The sequence below is a fragment of the Oryzias latipes genome, chromosome 14 (genome assembly GCF_053564925.1).
Source record: "Oryzias latipes strain Hd-rR chromosome 14, Olatipes_Hd-rR_3.1".
Lineage (NCBI taxonomy): Eukaryota > Metazoa > Chordata > Actinopteri > Beloniformes > Adrianichthyidae > Oryzias > Oryzias latipes.
The window spans coordinates 31759007-31779083 of record NC_136250.1 but is presented as its reverse complement, the minus strand read 5'-3'; the positions used below and the strand labels follow the sequence as shown (position 1 = coordinate 31779083).

At 47.7% G+C, this 20077-nt stretch overlaps 1 protein-coding gene across 3 annotated transcripts; it reads left to right on the top strand.

Moving 5' to 3' along the window:
* The first annotated feature begins 438 nt into the window (after positions 1-438).
* Positions 439-19625, top strand: ncf1 (neutrophil cytosolic factor 1). 3 transcript variants are annotated; one of them, XM_078930924.1, is made up of 12 exons: positions 439-1049; positions 11977-12105; positions 12178-12258; positions 12338-12413; positions 13635-13800; positions 13881-13939; positions 14017-14139; positions 14487-14594; positions 14861-14978; positions 17703-17810; positions 19005-19180; positions 19255-19625. In XM_078930924.1, the coding sequence occupies exons 2-12, from the start codon at positions 12034-12036 to the stop codon at positions 19431-19433; spliced, it is 1266 nt and encodes a 421-aa protein (XP_078787050.1). In that variant the 5' UTR covers positions 439-1049; positions 11977-12033; the 3' UTR covers positions 19434-19625. The 3 variants fall into 3 exon arrangements, with proteins under 3 accessions (XP_078787050.1, XP_004086660.1, XP_078787051.1); XM_004086612.5 differs by lacking the exon at positions 439-1049 and adding an exon at positions 9343-9929; XM_078930925.1 differs by lacking the exon at positions 439-1049 and adding an exon at positions 9744-10019.
* Positions 19626-20077: the final 452 nt, after the last annotated feature.

Here is a 20077-nt window from a genome sequence, read left to right as displayed (position 1 = left end):
TGCAAAATAGAGAAGAAGAGAAAAAAAATGTGCAAAGGTTATCTTTTGCATTGTGAGTTGTTGTACAAGGTTATAGTGTTGGGTATGAAGGATTTCTGGTACCGGTCAGTTGGATGGATCGCGATACTTTTAAAAAGCTGTCAAGACGATATTTGTTTAATTAAATATGAGCGTCCTTTAGAATCAGAAATACTTTATTGATCCCACATGTGGGAAATTTGTCCGTTACCATAGCAATAAAAAAAATAGTAGAGAAAATATAATAAACAAAAATGTAACATGAATGTGAACAAATAAGGCGGTATAATTGATAGACTATTTACAAACAGGTAACAATTTGCAAAAGTCATCTGCTACACTGTGAGTTATTTTGCAGTGTTGTTGTGTTGGGTATGAAGGATTTCCGGTTCCGGTCAGTTCTGGAGCGTCAGTTCTCACTCACGTAGAGAGCAATCCCGCCTCCCCTCTTCTTCCCGCAGCCGGCTGCATCTCTGTCCGCTCTCACAGTCGTGGGATGTGGGAGGGCAGCCACGTCTCAGTGAAGCTCAGTAGGCTGCATTCCCGATACTCCGTCCTGGTGTTCATTAGCGTCGTTAGCTCCTCGGTCTTGTTGGCCAGTGAGCGCACATTCCCCTTAATGACTGCAGGCACAACAGGCTTAAATCTCCTTCTGTTCATCTTAACGTGAGTCCCGGCTCTGCGACCCCGAAGTCTCCTCCGTATGTATCTCCTTCGGAATTTCATGCCGAGCTCCATGAAGCAGGCTAGTCTCCCTCAGAGCCAGCAGCTGGTCATGCGTGTAAACAATGGCCATGCTTTCCAGTGTTATTCCCTCAGATGTGAGAAAATCAAAGCGAGAGAAAAAAAAGCACAAAAGGGAAAAAAATGACAGGAAACAGAAATAATGGACAAACAAAAAAAGTGCAAAAAGGAAAGAAAACGATGATTATAGACTAGATTACGATTACAGGAGCTATGGCAACAGGCGTCCGTTCACGGCGCCATCTTGGATCGATGGGAAGGAAGGAGGAAGGCATAACATTGGACAGGTAAGGACTATAATTTATTTCTTTTAACGCTGCAAGGGTTTCATTAATAGTACACATGTTGACATGCATGATGCTGCAGGGCTATTATCAACATGTAGGCATGATGTACGCATAATTTGCTGTTGACATAAATGTAAACTTTATTGTGTTAAACCTATATACAGTATACTAGGCCTAGGCTATTATAGTAAAATAGATTGATACATTTCTGACTCAGTGACTGAACTTTTCTTGCAGGTTTCCAATGGATTCAGACGTAACCCTTGTTCCATCCTAGGCACTTTACCATTGGGAGTTGGGTCATCTAGACCCACTAGACAGTGCTCTGAACCTTTTTTCTTCAATGATTTGTGATCTTCACTGGTGTCCATGGATGACATGAAATCTTTCCACCTTTATCCACCTTTGTCATGGTAGGGAGAACACCTCAATGGAAGGGGGGGGGGGGTCATCTAAGATAGCACAAGGGTTAAGGAAACAGTGGGCCTTACCAATAAAAGAGCTAACCCAGATGGGTCACTGTGGTACCAGCTAGCAATACTGTCTGGCTATGTTCAAAACATTTTGTGGAAACACATTTTGAAAAGAGGGCAGACTGTTCGCTTGAAACCCGACACCAAACCATCTGTGTTACACAAATTGATCACTCCCATTCATTCATCGTGGTTTTTTAGGGTAAATCTATTGTTGACTTTTGGACTTTTTGTTGACCTATTATTTATTATTATTTATTTGTTATTATTATTATTAATTATTATTATTCATTAACTTACTATTGATTTATTATTATTAATAATAAAATAGTAATTATTAACGTATTATTTATTATTTATTGTTATTTATTATATTGACTTATTGTTGGGCTTTTCTAAATAATTGAATACATGTGTCAAATACGTCTAAAACTTCTAAATGTTTAGTAACTATTTTTTTTAATACTTTGTAATAATACATTACTCCTTATTAGTCCTGCAGCTATACATTTTTTATTAAAATTTCAGCTTTTAAGGCTGACTGTCTCTCTTATGTAAAAACCCAAAAAAAGTGTGTACATATATATATATATATATATATATATATATATATATATATATATATATATATATATATATATATATATTTTTTTTTTTTATATATATATATATATATATATATATATATATATATACTGCAGCGACCTGGGGGTTAGCCCCGCCTTCAGCCCCCATGACTCATGGGAAGTGGGGAATCATGGGGGAAAACCATGAGTGAGTTTTATTAAACGTGCTTTGATGTTCAAAAGGAGACTTTGCTTCTCTGCTTATATCTCCCTCTCTGAGACTGTCCAGGGTGTGGTGTATGGGGCACAGACAGATATCCAATGAGGCAACATAAAAGCTCATGCCAGGCATCATCATCATGTTATATTAACAACATACTTACCAGTTTCCATCCAAAATATATTTGTATGTCTGCACCCCACAAACAGATGAGAAACTGTTTCCTCTGGAGTCCCACAGGATGTACTGACCCCCATGTCAACAGCAAATCAAAGGCTTTCGGCAGCACATATTCAATGGATTACTTTAAAGGACATATCTTTTATTTTGTTATTCAATCAGTATTTATTACCAATAGTCCAAGCAGGAGTCCAATTCATGTCCACAAATGTGAGTGTCAGAGGTCAAAGCTCTGTCCCCCTGGCTGAAGCAGTCTCCAGAGTTCTAGCCACACTTCATCTCCCAGCAACCCCAGCAAACATTTCCTGGATGCTGCACACCTGACTCTCATTCATTCATCAACCACAGCATACTTACCCCTTGTGCTATCTTAGATGACACCCCCCCCCCCTTCCATTGAGGTGTTCCCCCTACCATGACAAAGGTGGATAAAGGTGGAAAGATTTCATGTAATCCATGGACACCAGTGAAGATCACAAATCATTGAAGAAACACTGTCTAGTGGGTCTAGATGACCCAACTCCCAACGTTAAAGTGCCTAGGATAGAACAAGGGTTAATCTCTGTATTAAGTCAAGCTCACTGGCAAGTATTGTTTGTGCAACTTTGTTGGCCTTACATACCAAGTGTTGTATGCGGCCCCCGGCGGGCCCCGTTTTCGTCTCCTGCCTGCCTGACCCTGATTCAGCTTTGTGGACTTTTAGCCAATAAATCTGCTGCTTTTGGATCCAGCCGTCTTCCTGTTTGTGACACCCAGCAGGTAAGGTTGGGGTATGTAAAAGATTTCTTATTTGCTTGAATCAACACAAATGTCCACATCAGCCAAAAGAGGGTCTGGGTTCTTAACTGATTGATGTTTAAACAGTTCTTGTAGACTGGCTGGAATGAAATCACTGCTGCACATTCTGGTTGGAACAGGAATACCGAATTTTGAAAGAAAGTTTTCATACGACAGATGTCCATGAGAGTTGAAAAGTTGCCTTATCAGACACATGTCATTTTCATTCCATCTGGGGGAAAAGGTGACTTATTCTTGTATTGCACATTACTGTCATTCCAAAAAAAAAGATGTTGGAGAAAAATTGGTTTCCTGGCCAGCTTATAAAAGTTTTGTGGGTGACTTTTTGACTTTATAATAACGTTATAAGAACTTAATTCCTCCCATTGTGACAAATATGTGTTCCAGATATTGCCTTCCCTCTCAGTAAATTACTTAAGTTAGTACATCCATGCCCCCAATACCTAGATGTTCCCAAGTCAACCGAGAGACGTAGCCTCTCCCAAATGTCTGTGTGCATCGTCGACCGCGGAGACCACCACTGCAGAATATCTGGTTGGGAACATCTCTAACAATTTCTTGGACCCTTGAATCGACATCCTCTGGATTTTTTTTCAGGGACACCAGACGGACGTAGATTCACTCAGTCTGCATCATTCATTTGGGTTTCCATCAGTCCAACCTTCTTCACCAGCTCTTTCTGTTGCTTTTCAGGGTCTCATTTATTTATTTTTTAAGTCCATTACTTCCTGATGGCAAAAATCAAGTGCCTTCTTCAAATTCTTAATTTGGACAATATTATAATCCGGCTTTATCGTTAATTTTTCCAGGAACTGCTGTGATAATGGTGGACTGCAGCTCAAAGTCGGCTCAGCAGCAGCGGTTTTATCAGGATTATTTTGCTTTTCTCCTCCTCTCACCTTCTTGGGGGATTTTCAGGGCGTACTGTATTCCAGAAAGCAGGTTCTGCTAGCTCCCACGGTAAGTTTGAGGCTAAGGAAGTTGATAACCTCAGCTTTCTGTTCCAAAGATGGAGGTATGTTTCAGGGTAGGTCAAGTTGCCAAAGCAACTCATGCTCTGAACATAACCTGGTCTGGAGCAGGTTTAGTTGAAGCTTAGTTTGTTTACAGAGAGGTGAAGCAGCATGGCGTGTCCATTTGAAGATGATTTAGTGGATGAAGAAGCTCAGATAATACTTTTTCCACCATGAGAGGGTGATAAGACCACATATGGATGTTGGAAAGAGAAACTTTTTTACTTTGATCTAACTTAATTATTTGCTTCAGTTAAGATAAATCATTTTTTTGTTAAGTCCGTTTAAAAATACATTTATTTTCCTTTCATTCAAATTAATTAAATTAAGTAGGTGTGACTTTGGTGCTGCTGTTAGATCGGCACCGCAAGGAATTGTGGGATATCATTTCCTTTGCCTGTCTGGACGGATTTGGGTTTAAGTGTGGGTTTTTGACCAAATGTGTTTAGTTGTTTAGCTGTTTTACTGTGTTTTGTCTAGTTATTTGTCCAGTTATGTTTAATTCTTTCTCCACCATGAGTGAGAGGGAGGAAGAGGAAGATGAGGATATTTAGCACCACTAGTGTTAGTCTGTGTGATGTCAAAGTCAGAGTTATGGTAGATTATTTCATGTTGTGAATCTATATTGTTTTTTTTTTTTCATTTTATTACCATAAAAATGTGAATATCTAATACATTAAACTTAGACACATGAGAGTTCAAGAAGTACAATAAATTAAGATAGAAAACTTTAATTGAATTGGAGTAATATTACATTTAGTTAGATAAATATGTAAATTTGAGTTGTAAAGAAAATATTGGCTTTGACAAGCAAAGGCCATGCAGACAGCAGGGGCAGGCTGAAGAACAGATTCCCACTCAGGAATGCAGCCGCCGCAGGGGGCTACTTGGCAGTGGTCCCCCCTCCCATGGTTGCTGTATGGAGTGGAACCCCCTCTTTCGGTTTTATTTGCACCTTAGACATGTAGGGCCCTTGGTATGGGGGGTGCTTGGACATCACTGCCAGCAAGCAGCAGATGTCCTCCTGGCACCCTACCCGCCAATTTTAACCGCACCTTAGACATTTAGGGCCCCTTGGTGGGGAGGGTGAGGGGACATCTCCCGATTACTCACAGTGATGTCCCCTCAGTGATCTACCCGCCAATTTTAACTGCACCCCCCTTAGTACACACACCCCTCCCCCCTCAAAATATACATTCCAACACAAACACACACACATGCACACACACACCCTCACAAACATACAGACATCCACACACATTTTGCAAGGAAGGCGGTGCTCTCTCCGCCCCAGGGGGGGGCCGGTTTACATTACACCTGAGCCGGGGGTGTCCGTGTCCCTGGGGGGTGGGCATCCACTTCTATATTTTCCGATGAACCGCCGCAGTTTTCTTGAGTTCTTCATCCTTGTTAGTTTAGGATTAACCTTCTAGGCCGGTTGGATCCGACTGCTGGTAAAACACACACTCTTCTGGTTCTACTCCCCGACGCGTCCTCGCGTCTCTCCCCTCAAGCTCCGCTATCCTCAGTGGCCCACGCAGAACTCATCACCTTCAACCTCCAAGACGATAGTTACATACTACGAAAGATTTTCTTCCAAGCTCTTTGTATTACTCTGTACCCCCCCGCCCCCCGGGTAAAAATAAATCTTTTCAAAGAACTATGGGCTCTGAGTACTTCCGGGTTTCAGCATCTGGGTCTGCCACGTCTTTGACGTCATGACAGAACGAACTGGCCAACACCCAGACCCAGCTGACCCGGAAGGACTCTGTTTCGCCGTCACGCAGCAAGGATTAGCGCTCGGTCATCAAGCCGAAACCCTCAGCCAGATGGCGTCAGCCCAGCAGGATTTGTTCCGCCGTTTGGACGGCATTTCTCAAGTCTTAGTTGAGCTAACAGGTCAGCAATCGGCCACGACTACATTTAGCTCATCATCTCCCCCTGCTGGGGGTTCTAATCAATCCACCGCCAACTGGACTCAAGAAAACTTCCGCCTACAACCCGAACCATTTCAAGGTGACGTTGAATAGTGCGGATGTTTTCTTTTAGAATGCCAATTAATCTTTCAGCAGGCCCTGTGGTATTACCACGCTGACCACAGCAAGATTACTCTTGTCGTTAACTCCCTCCGAGGTAAAGCTCTCCAATGGGCCCAAGCTTACTTATCTGCTAACCCTATTTTCTAAGTGCCTTTTGAACGTTTCATCGGGGAGTTTCGTCTGGTCTTCGACCTACCCCGCAAAGCTGAGGAGGCTACCTGTCGCCTTTGGGACTAAGACAACGCAGCTGTGCTGTAAGTGAACATTTAATTGATTTCCGCATCCTAGCGGTGGAGGCTGGCTGGCCAGACGTCGCCCTCAAAGGCGTGTTCTATCAGTCTTTAAATGAAAATATCAAAGAACACTTATGTTCACAGCCCGAAGCTAAGACATTCGAAGAGCTCGTCACCGCCGCCTTTTGGTCTGACATACGGCTCCGGGAACGACAGATGGAGCGCTCACGTCCTCAAATCACCAGGTCAGGACCATCTCCTCCTGGCTTCCGTTAAAACATCAATCGAACCTCTGAGGAACCGATGCAGATCGGCCACTCCAAGCTCACCCCGGAGGAATGTCGTCGACGTAAGGAGGAAGGTACCTGCTTTTATTGTGGTCAATCTGGCCATCACGTTCATCAGTGTTCTTTGCGTTTAAACTCAAGAGCCCCCCGCTAGAAGACAGGCCGCGGGAGGGTCCTCCATCTGTTACTCAGGAAAATAATTTCCTCTACGTTCCTGTCAAGCTATGCCACCAGTCCCAGACTCATGAATGTCAGGCTCTCATTGATTCTGGAGCAGAACAAAGTTTTATTGACTCTCATTTGGTTTCCAAGCTCAGCCTCCCCGTCGAACCTCTGGACCATCCGGTCAAAGCGGCTGGGTTAGGCAGACAACTGCTCACTCGCATCACTCATTGCACCAAGCCGGTCCAACTCATCACCTCTGGTAACCATCATGAATACTTGCAATTTTACATCACCCAAACTCTCCAGTCTCCTGTTATCTTAGGGTTCCCCTGGTTACGTAATCACAATCCACAATTCGACTGGGCTAACTATCAGATCACCAATTGGAGCACCCACTGTATGGTTAACTGTCTCCGCTCCGCCATTCCCTCCGTGCCCCCCAGCCCTGATCCGGTTTCGGAAGAGATCGACCTCACCAAGGTACCCTCCTATCATCATGACCTCAAGTCGGTGTTCAGTAAAATAAAGGCGGGTGCTTTACCCCCTCACAGGCCCTATGACTGCTCCATCGAGCTATTAAGCGGAGCCACGCTCCCTAAGGGCCGTCTTTTCAATCTGTCCGGCCCTGAAAAACTCGCGATGGAGAAATATATTCACGAATCCCTTTCTTCAGGTCACATCCGCCCATCCTCATCTCCTGTCAGTGCTGGTTTTTTCTTCGTCCAGAAGAAAGATAAAACCTTATGACCCTGTATTGACTACCGGGATCTCAACCAGATCACTGTTAAAAATAAATGTTCTCTGCCCCTTATCAGTTCCGCCTTAGATTCTGTTCAGGTAGCGCGTGTATTTTCCAAGTTAGATCTCCGGATCGCGTACCATCTTGTTCGCATGCACGAGGGAGATGAATGAAAAACTGCCTTCAACACCCCTCTAGGGCACTCCGAATACCCAGTGATGCCTTTTGGGCTCACTAACGCCCCAGCAGTGTTTCAGCACCTCGTTAATGATGTTCTCCGGGATTTTCTTAATAGATTCGTATTTGTGACGACATACTCGTCTATTCTCCTAACTTAGAACAACACACCAACCATGTACGCCGGTTTGCATTCACCATCACCTATAGTCCTGGTAGTTGGAACGTTAAACCTGATGCCCTTTCACGTGTCTTCCCCCAAGAGGCCGTCCATCTACGTCATAGGAAACATTACTTGGGATATAGAGACGCGCGTCCTACAGGCCCAGCACGAAGAACCTGATCATCCTCTTCCCCCAGCTAATCTATTATATGTTCCTACTTCACTTCGTTCGGACGTTCTCACTTGGGGTCACTCCTCCCGTATTGCCTGCCACGGAGGGACCCAAAGAACGCTCAATCTAATGGGTAATAGCATAGGTTTTTCTGGCCGACCATGGAGCGGGATGTTAGGGAGTTTGTTGCTGCATGTACCATCTGCGCCAGATCTAAATCTTCCAATGCGCCCCCGGCCCTCTACCTATCGCCAAACGCCCTTGGTCCCACCTGGCCATAGACTTCTTTACTGGATTACCCCCGTCTTTAGGTAATACGGTTATTCTTACCATTATCGATCGCTTTTCAAGGACATTGTATCCGACCGGGGACCACAATTCGTGTCCCAGGTCTGGAGGGCCTTCTGCTCTGCCCTGGGCACCACAGTCATTCTTACCTCAGGTTATCACCCACAATCTAATAGACAAGCAGAGCGCGCTAATCAAGAGCTAGAAGCCGCTCACCGCTGTCTTGCCGCTCAAAATCCGGCCAATTGGTCTAAGTTTCTTGTATAGACAGAGTACGCGCACAATAATCATCCCTCCTCCGCCACAGGTATGTCCCCATTCGAAGCTTCACTCGGCTACTCACCTCCTCTGTTCCCCTCTCACGAGCTTGATCTAGCGGTTCCCTCTGTCCAACACCATCTGCAGTGCAACCAACGCTTCCGGCACCAAGCCAAGGCTGCTCTCTTACGCACCCGGGAGAAAAACTGCCGCTTGGCCAACTGTCGCAGAAGGGCTGGTCCTGATAACCAATCGGGTCAAAAAGTCTGGCTGTCGTCACGGAACATTCCCCTTCAAGCTACCTCCCGCAAACTGGCTCCCAGTTATATTGGCCCTTACGTCATCGAGAGGATTATCAACCCCTCCTGCGTCAGACTGCGGCACTCAAGGTACACCCCTCTTTCCATATTTCACAAATTAAACCCTTCCAGGAGAGTCCCCTTTGCCCACCGTCCACTTCCCCACCACCCACCCGGCGCCCCTGCCTTCACAGTCAGTCGGACTTTGGACATTCGCCGCCGGGGCCGCGGTTTTCAGTATTTGGTGGACTGGGAGGGTTACGGTCCGGAGGAGCGCTCGTGGATCTCCCGCTCTATGATTCTGGACCGTTCCCTCCTGGATGACTTCTTCCGGGCCCACCCGGATTGCCGTCCCGGACCGCCTGGAGGCGGTCGTTGAGGGGGGGTACAGTCACGGTGCCTCTGTCAGATCACATCCCCCCTCACAGCTCCTGCTCTGCTGATTGGAACCAGCTGACCATCATCACCTCATCATCTGCCAGACCTTCATAAGGGAGCGGCTCACCAGAATCCAACGCCAGTTCGTTAAACTCACTCCGGTGCCTAAGTCTGGCCTTTCAGTCAAGTTTATGATTCCTGTTTGCATCCTTCCCATCTCGCCTTGTACTTACCTTCAGGTTCATTTCCACGGGTCAAGCTGGTTCCCCCTCATCCAGAGCTCCACTTCTCATTCCAAGCTGGTTCCGCCGTCCTCGGCGTCCACACCTCGCCTCAAGTTGGTTACCCTTTCCTCAGCCCCACGCCTTGTCTCTTCTGGTTCTACGCCCCGACGTGTCCTCGCGTCTCTCCCCTCAAGCTCCGCTGTCCTCAGTGAGACGATCGCTACACACTACTACACTACTACACACTACGCAGGATCTTCTTCCAAGCTCTTCGTATTACTCTGTACCCCCCCCCCAGGTAAAAATCCAAGAACTAGGGGCTCTGAATACTTCTGGGTTTCAGCATCTGGGTCTGCCACGTCTTTGACTACATGACACTCTCAGCTAAACCTGAGCAAAGGTTTGCCTGCAGACTTTTTCATGATCAGACTGATTATGATCCTGCTGTTCACCTTCAATGAGAAAATATTTCATTTAGTTTGAAATCTATTTTGTGAAAATGGTTTTCTTACACATTTAATAGTTAAGTTTTGATAAAATTTCCCAAAATTTTTAATAGTTTCTCAATTTATTTGACACTTTTAAAGAACTTCTATACCTGTTTCAATCCTTCTGCCTTTTAATAAAGTAAATACCTAAGTATGGTTGAACATTTGGATCCATTTTGTGTTCAATATTTTATTTAATTTAAATATGACTTTTGATAAACATGGTTGAAACTGAAATGAGCAACACATCATGACTGTTATTTGGCTTAAGCGAAGACAGCATAGAAGTAAAACTATTATTATATCACCGTGGTTCGAACTCAACCAAGCGACTGTCACCTTGGACAGCGCTACACAAGCTGCAATTTGGTTGTCTCCGTGTTACAACTACATACGACTGGCCTGTGATGAAAATGATCATAAATTAACCCCCAAAGATCTAAAACGAAAACCCTGGCATGAAGAATCCAACATGCAGTCGTCCATCTACTGCTGTGCAGAAACTCCTGCACAACACAACTCATCCGGGCAGCCGTGGTGCAGCGGTAGGGCGGTCGACCCATGATCGTAAGACTGCAGGTTCAATTCCTGCCTTGCACGCCCATGAGTCGAAGTGTCCTTGGGCAAGACACTGAACCCCACCTTGCCTCTGGGGGTAGGCGGGCGCCTGTGTTTGGCAGCGGCGCGGCCACCAGTGTGTGAATGTGTGTGTGACTGTAAAAGCACTTTGTAGGTAGAAAGGCGCTATATAAGTATACGCCATTTACCATCCACACATGAAGACTGAAACCTGTCAGTTGTTTCCGGTAGAACATATTCACTCTGATCAACACAAACATGCAAATGTACAGCACACATGGGAGGAAGTTTCATCATGTGGGTCTTCGCTGGTTCCTGTTTTGGAATAAACGATTGCAGCTGCAGGAGTGAAAGAAGCAGCCCTTCTCCTTTTTCTGCTCAGATGAGGACTTGAGGGGAAACTCCCAGATGTGCTTCATGTTTTACTGCTTTGGAGGTCAAACTGTTGATCATCTCCTTTACAAAAGTTTCAGTCTTAGTAGAAGGAACTGCTGTTCAGTCGCTGCCACACATTAGTCAGTGAGGTGTGAACATATTTAGAAAATCTGGTTTACATTTGACAAATTTCCTCTCTGTTTTGGTGCAGTTACGTTTACTGATTTAGAAGTTTTTGGTCAAACACTTCAACATTTCAGGCCAAATGCTTCACAATAACTCTGAGGTCTGTTGGTCCTGATCGAGTCCTGAAGCATCCGTCTGGTCTGTTTTGTAAAAAGATCAAGAAGCGTGTTTTACCCGGATAAATGCACGACCATTACACGTATAAAGATTTTACAGTTTTTAAAAAGAACAATTTCCCTTTAATGTCAAGACAGCTATGCCTCTGAGCAATGTGGGCGTGGCTTATGAGCATATCTGAAAATGATCCTTTGGTGAACAGATATAAAAACCAAGAACATTAATCCAACTGAGGCTGGAAAACTGTGATGGTTGTCATGGAAACCTCAGCTGCATAAACACAATTGAAATCCAGCCTTTCGGATTCTGTAACTCTCAAAGTTTTCAGTTTTCACACATTTGGGGCCTTTTCCATTTCCACTGTTTTATTCTCTCTTTTGGCCTCTGAGGAGGAAAGGGACGAGTCTGAAGGGGCTTGGACAGATCCAAATGTGTCCTTTCATAAACATAGAATGTCTAACCGTCAGTGAAAGCATCACGCTTCCTTCCTGTTTTCTCTTCCTCTGACAGCCTGCCGGCCTCACAGCTCACAAGCCTCCATCCTCCTGCATCCACCTGCTGCTCGCCATGGAGGACGTCTACGTCCGGCACGTTGAGCTGCTGGGCATCGAGAAACGCTTCTTCCCGACTCAGCACTTTGTAAGTCTGCGGGTTGTGCTCAGCAGGACTGGGATCCTCTGGCGCTGACGGTGCTTGTCATGTTGGCTTCAGGTGTACATGCTGATGGTGAAGTGGAGCGACCAGTCGGAGAAGCTCATCTACAGGAGCTATCCTGAAATCCACACTTTCCATGTGAGCTCCTGCACTCGTCTTCACAGACCATGACATCATAAGTGCCTGATCTTCACGGTCTGTCGCGGTTTGGTCCCAGAAATCCCTGAAGGACATGTTTCCCATCGAGGCTGGTCAGATCGAGGCGAAGGACAGAATCATCCCTAAACTCCCAGGTAAAACCACATTCTTTTCCTCAATGTTCAGCTGTGCTGTGTAGTTAAAGGGGGGGGGGGGGGGGGTCGTGCACGAGGACGCCTCCTTTCTTGTGTCACTCACAAACTAAAGCTTTAGCTTTTGAAGCGGGGCTTCAGCCAGAACAGATGAAGCGTGTGGAGACGGTTTATGGGTTTAGCACAAGGACAGAGTCCGGTTCTGAGGGACACAATGGTCCACATGTGACATTCTGAAGAAGGTGTGGTCACACAGACTCACTCCTTCCATCCCTTTAACCGGATCAGTGGCAGTGTGGGAAATGTGGATTTTTTCAGACAATAACACGCCGGTTATTTTCAGAAAGATGAAGGGGGTTTTAGGAACAGATGCCTCATCGTCACACTGAGGACATCAGGAGTTTCAACAGTTTAACTGGAACTTCCACATCTGCTGTCCTTTGATCAGAAAGCACTACAAACTCGTGGTTCTTTAGGTGAAACAAGGATCCGTAGAGGAGCCGCACAGTTGATGAACAGGATGGAGTATCTAAACGTGATTAGGGGCTTTCAGAAAGTCGATTTATCGAGCGTTTCCAGGTGTGACGGCCAACAGCCAGGTATGAGGAAAGAAGCAGATCGCTCATTGGTCTCTCTCCTGATGAAAACAGAACTGTTTTTTGAGAAATGTTCGTTACAAAACCTGTGGTGCTGTCGGGAAAAGGAGAAGCAAAGACCTCAGGTTTGCTGCAACAGCAGCCCTGACTGAAGGTTTCCTCACAGTTTCTCTCATCATCTGGAAACGGCACTTCTAACGCTTTCCCGCCTTCATGAAGACCCAAAGAGCTTTGCAGCCACATTCACTCACTGCTGTCCTGCACTGGCATCTGCCTGTAACCACCACGAGTTATGTGGGGTTCAGTGAATTGCCAAAGGAAGGGCAAGGTGGGAATCAAGCCTGCAACCTTTCAGTTACAGGTTGACCGCTCTACCTCTGGACCACAGCTGTCCTCAATGTAACATGGAATTGAGTTTGAGAGCTGTTTCAGATTTGTGCAGCCCTTTAGAGCCTCTGTGTCCGAACTAATGCAGGCAGCTGAAGGCGTGGTCGGCGTTTGCCCCTTCATGGCTGAACCAAAGTCTTCAGAGCACACAAGACTTGGTCAAATGTACATATTTAGAGGGACTTGGCCGAATGAAGCCCTTTTCCCAGGAAAGGAGATGCTCTTGTCTTTGTGTCCTCAGCTCCACGATGGCTGGAGAGCCAGAAATCCAGAGAAAACAGAAAGACGACCTTGGTGGATTACTGCCACCTGCTGGTCAGCCTGCCGCCCCACATCTCCCGCTGCAAAGAACTCTCCAACTTTTTCAAGGTTCGCCCTGAGGATGAAAACCCACCGGCGCCAAACATGTGCGTTTCACAAGCACACAAAAATATCCTTATTTTTGTAAGTCCAGAATTTCTGTTGGACCTGACCCTTCTCTCTGCAGAACCAAGAGAAACCAGACCTTTGTGGTGTCTAAAGAACCGGCCCAGGGCACTGCTGCTGGTGGGAACTCCTCCATGCACCAAGTCAGTTCCCGCTCATTGTCCCCTGCACTCTGACCAATGAGTTGTTTCTTACAGAGATCTCTGGGCCCATCATCCTGGACACCTACAGAGTGATTGCAGACTTTGAAAAAACATCTAAACACGAGCTCAACCTGCACGACGGCGACCTCGTGGAGATCTTGGAGAAAAATTCGAATGGTGAGTCCTCTACCATCCAACCAAGACCACCAACAACGGAAACAGGCTGCAGAGATCAAGGAAGGAGTTGTTTTTCCAATCGTCCCTTCATCATAGTCAGAACCTCCACCCAGAACTGATCCATCACAACCAGGATCTTCATTCCAGGAGACGTGTCTCCTTAAGAAATGACCCTGAGAATCAGAAATGTTCTAACCTTCAGCCTCCTCTGGTCTGTTTGGAGTTGATCACACTTGAAACAACAAGCAATGAGGTTCTGTCTGATGGCTTTTAAATGAGTCAAGATGCATGTTCAGGTATATCCAGGTGTCACCAGTCCTTCCTGTCTGTGCTGTTGTTGCATTGAGGTTGGTGGTTCTGTCAGTGCGAGGCCAAACGGGGATGGGTGCCTGCATCTTACTTGGAGCCGCTGGATGGACCGGAGGAGGCAGAGGAGGCAGAACCTGACTATGAAGGCAAGAACAAACCTCAAAAGGCCGCTTTCACACTGAGCTGTTAGGTCTGCACCAGTCTCTTCCCATAGTGCGCTTTGGCACAGCCCACCTGAACTGTGGTGCTGACAAAGGGGCAATACTTTCATCCATGTGTGTGTGCTGGGGGGGGGGGGGGGGGGGGGGTTGTCATCATAGTGAACAGCCTTGTTGAGATTGAAGCTAACAGGGTTTTGTACCTTAGGCCAGCTGAAACACTGAGCTGAGCTCTCATCATTGTGTCACTAAAGGAGAGCTTCACGTCACCACCAACGCCTACAAGGCGGAACAGGACGACGAGATCTCTCTGGACCTGGGGGAGACCGTGGAGGTTATTCACAAGCTGCTGGATGGATGGTGGGTGGTCAGGTAAGACATTTGTCTGGACCACATGTCAGCCTTGGTCCGCCGGCCCTCACTGACACTAAACCAGTTCTGCCTTAGTCTGCCTGGGCTGGCGCTCTGTAGAACTACTCCAGTTCTGCCTTGGTCTGCCTGAGCCAGCCCTCTCTAGAACTGGTCCAGTTCTGCCTTAGTCCGCCTGAGCTGGCCTTCTAGAACTGGCCCAGTTCTGCCTTGGTCCGCCTGAGCCGGCCTTCTCTAGAACTAGCCCAGTTCTACATTGGTCCGCCTGAGCTGGCCCTCTCTAGAACTGGTCCAGTTCTGCCTTAGTCCGCCTGAGCCGGCCCTCTATAACTGTTTCAGTTCTGCATTGGTCCGCCTGAGCTGGCCCTCTCTAGAACTGGTCCAGTTCTGCCTTGGTCCGCCTGAGCTGGCCCTCTCTGACACTGATCCAGTTCTGCCTTAGTCCGCCTGAGCTGGCGCTCTGTAGAACTAGTCCAGTTCTGCCTTGGTCTGCCTGAGCCAGCCCTCTCTAGAACTGGTCCAGTTCTGCCTTAGTCCGCCTGAGCTGGCGCTCCTTAGAACTAGTCCAGTTCTGCCTTGGTCTGCCTGAGCCGGCCCTCTCTGACACTGATCCAGTTCTGCCTTAGTCTGCCTGGGCTGGCGCTCTGTAGAACTACTCCAGTTCTGCCTTGGTCTGCCTGAGCCAGCCCTCTCTAGAACTGGTCCAGTCCTGCCTTGGTCCGCCTGAGCCGGCCCTCTCTGACACTGATCCAGTTCTGCCTTAGTCCGCCTGAGCTGGCGCTCTCTAGAACTAGTCCAGTTCTGCCATAGTCTGCCTTAGCCGGCCCTCTCTAGAACTGGTCCAGTTCTGCCTTAGTCCGCCTGAGCCGGCCCTCTATAACTGTTTCAGTTCTGCATTGGTCCGCCTGAGCTGGCCCTCTCTAGAACTGGTCCAGTTCTGCCTTGGTCCACCTGAGCTGGCCCTCTCTGACACTGATCCAGTTCTGCCTTAGTCTGCCTGAGCCGGCCCTCTATAACTGGTCCAGGTCTGCCTTGGTCCGCCTGAGCCGGCCCTCTAGAACTGGTCCAGTTCTACCTTGGTCTGCCTGAGCCGGCCTTCTCTGACACTGATCCAGTTCTGCCTTGGTCCGCCTGAACCGACCCTCTCTAGAACTGGTCCAGTTCTGCCTTAGTCCGCCTGAGCTGGCCTTCTAGAACTGGCCCAGTTCTGCCTTGGTCCGCCTGAGCTGGCCTTCTCTAGAACTAGCCCAGTTCTACATTGGTCCACCTGAGCTGGCCCTCTCTAGAACTGGTCCAGTTCTGCCTTGGTCCGCCTGAGCTGGCCCTCTCTGACACTGATCCAGTTCTGCCTTGGTCCGCCTGAGCCGGCCTTCTCTAGAACTAGCCCAGTTCTACATTGGTCCGCCTGAGCTGGCCCTCTCTAGAACTGGTCCAGTTCTGCCTTGGTCCGCCTGAGCTGGCCCTCTCTGACACTGATCCAGTTCTGCCTTAGTCCGCCTGAGCTGGCGCTCTGTAGAACTAGTCCAGTTCTGCCTTGGTCTGCCTGAGCCAGCCCTCTCTAGAACTGGTCCAGTTCTGCCTTAGTCCGCCTGAGCTGGCGCTCCTTAGAACTAGTCCAGTTCTGCCTTGGTCTGCCTGAGCCGGCCCTCTCTGACACTGATCCAGTTCTGCCTTAGTCTGCCTGGGCTGGCGCTCTGTAGAACTACTCCAGTTCTGCCTTGGTCTGCCTGAGCCAGCCCTCTCTAGAACTGGTCCAGTCCTGCCTTGGTCCGCCTGAGCCGGCCCTCTCTGACACTGATCCAGTTCTGCCTTAGTCCGCCTGAGCCGGCCCTCTCTAGAACTGGTCCAGTTCTGCCTTAGTCCGCCTGAGCCGGCCCTCTATAACTGTTTCAGTTCTGCATTGGTCCGCCTGAGCTGGCCCTCTCTAGAACTGGTCCAGTTCTGCCTTGGTCCACCTGAGCTGGCCCTCTCTGACACTGATCCAGTTCTGCCTTAGTCTGCCTGAGCCGGCCCTCTATAACTGGTCCAGGTCTGCCTTGGTCCGCCTGAGCCGGCCCTCTCTAGAACTGGTCCAGTTCTACCTTGGTCTGCCTGAGCCGGCCTTCTCTGACACTGATCCAGTTCTGCCTTGGTCCGCCTGAACCGACCCTCTCTAGAACTGGTCCAGTTCTGCCTTAGTCCGCCTGAGCTGGCCTTCTAGAACTGGCCCAGTTCTGCCTTGGTCCGCCTGAGCCAGCCTTCTCTAGAACTAGCCCAGTTCTGCCTTGGTCCGCCTGAGCTGGCCTTCTCTAGAACTAGCCCAGTTCTACATTGGTCCACCTGAGCTGGCCCTCTCTAGAACTGGTCCAGTTCTACCTTGGTCCGCCTGAGCCGGCCTTCTCTGACACTGATCCAGTTCTGCCTTGGTCCGCCTGAACCGACCCTCTCTAGAACTGGTCCAGTTCTGCCTTAGTCCGCCTGAGCTGGCCTTCTAGAACTGGCCCAGTTCTGCCTTGGTCCGCCTGAGCTGGCCTTCTCTAGAACTAGCCCAGTTCTACATTGGTCCACCTGAACTGGCCCTCTCTAGAACTAGCCCAGTTCTACATTGGTCCACCTGAGCCGGCCCTCTCTGACACTGATCCAGTTCTGCCTTAGTCTGCCTGAGCCGGCCCTCTATAACTGGTCCAGGTCTGCCTTAGTCCTTCTGAGCCGGCCCTCTCTGACACTGGTCCAGTTCTTTTTGAACAGGAAAGGGGATGAGACTGGTCATTTTCCATCAATGTTCCTGACCAAAGCCAGCAAGAGAATTCAGACGCTGAGGACCAACCTGCATGGACAGAGGCCTCCTCCACGCAGGTCTGAACCAACAACGCCCCACATACATGTGACACGCTTCAACATGACACACATTCCTTTCTTGTTTCTGAAACCAATCAAGACCAGTTTTTTTTTACTTTCTATTCGAAGTTTTCTACCAAACACCTGAAACATAAATAAACAGGGGAAATGGATTCCTTTAAAGTGGTAGCGCCAAAGTGGGCGGGGCACAATTGTTTGGGAGCTGCTAACCTTAGCGTAGGACCAAAGGAAATGTTGGAATGGTGAAAGACGCAACAGCAGGTGAACTCATGACACCAGAGTTTCCTGACTTTGATCAAAGACAAGGAAGAGGCTTCAGCAATCATAAAGCATGTCCAAAGTCCGGCCCACAGGCTCCTTTTATAAAATCAGTCATGTGCAGGTCCCAGTTTTTTAAAAACTGAGTATGGTTTCTTGATTGTGCCCGGCTAAACTGGGTTTGAAACCACTGTAAACCTGTGGCAGAACTGTCTTACGACTTTTCTGAGACACTCTGAGCTCATTTTCAGAGATTAGCTGTAAAGAAAAAGGGACAGTTGACCGTGAGTCCACCGCTTCCAGGACACGAGGAAACTGGCAGTTTTCCAGTGAAACACCAAACGACTGTGTGTCTAACATGCAGAGAGGCTGTTTTCAAGGTGGTAATAGGCAAAATGCAAGCTTGAGGCAAACGAACAGTCCAAAAAAGGGAGAAATTCACAATGGTTTTGGTAAAAAACACATTCAGATGTTTTTCATTCTAATGAAATGTTCATGTATGTAAAGTTTTTCCTGTTGTTCAAAGAATGTTGGCCTTCACACATTTTCACCAAATCTGGCCATCTTTGGTAAAGGTTTGGACTGGTTTAGAGCCAAACTGTGCCAGAGCAGGTTCCGAGGAAGGATGGGAACCTTCTGAGGAAAACAGGGTGTGAGGTGCGGTGCACCACGATGGTCTCAGACTGAAGGAAGCCTGGAGGAACCAGGCTAGCCAGGAGCTAGAAGGAAGCAGGATTAAGAGGACAAAGCAGGAAAATTTCAGGGTTCCTGATGAGGATGATGTCCTTCAGGATGACCACAGGAAACTAAACGGGTCCATTCTCCATGAACCACATTATTGACCGCGTTCTCCTTGAAGCGATTTCAGACTCTTGACTCTTTGAATTTAGAAAACTGGGTTTACGAAACAAACTCTTCCTGTTCTGGTTTCAGGTCCACCATCAAAAATGCCAAAAGCATCCATAACAGGTCTCGCCAGCGGCTCTCTCAGGAAGCCTACCGCAGGAACAGTCGCAGATACCTGCAGCAGAAAGGCGGCCGCCTGGCCTCGCCTCACAGGAGCTCCAGAGGCTCGGGGAAGTCTCCTCTGACGGAGAGGAAGAACCACGGTAACCCTGTGCTCCTGTGTGACGACGGATTCCGGTGGACGCCACCGTTTTTAATGTTTGGTTCTGGCTGACAGATAACATTCCTGAGCTGCATGGATCGGAGACCGAGACGAAGAGGGAAACCCCGGTCATCCCCCCCCGGCCCAGTCCTGAGCTCATCCTGGAGCGCTGCACTGCAAACACCTGCAAGAAAGTCAGCATACACAGGTCCCAGTCCGGTTCTTCCAGCCAGAACCAGGACCAAAAAAAGTAAAGCGAGCTGTTCCTCTCAGATCGATCACTGCTGCAGTTTCTGCAGCTTTCAGCGCCAAACATGAATGTTTTTGGTCATACTGTCAGATGACAGTACAGAAACCACCAGCAAACCAGAACCTGCATAGCTTTGCTGTGGGAGGAGCTTCTGCTTGCGTTCCTTTCTAAATAAAGTCATTTAGCTGAAGATAAAGTGGGACTCCTGTGTTTCAGTCATTTATGGGCGAATGATCCAGAGACTTTGGAGCTTCTGTCACTCTTCCAGAATCAAAACACTGGTGTCACGTGACTGATGAGGTTGGAAGCTTTGAGCGGCGCTGTTTCACTTCCTGCTTCCTTGTCATTGGCTCACGGAGTTTCAATGCATTTCCAGATGACAGGCTGAGTGGTTTGGAGCCATAACAGCAAGAAAAGGAGCATCTGAATGCACTGGGTCTGAGAGGAGATGGAGATCTGGATTCTGAGAGTATTTTCAAAATAAAATACATATACATGACAGGAAAGAGTGTGAGAAACATTTATTTCGCTTATGTTAAACAAACAAACTTAAAAACATCAACATAAACATTGACACTGATCAGAGACTGAAAAACTTGTCAGCTTTCGTGAATATTCATTCCAAAGCAACCATAGAATTCCTCAAAC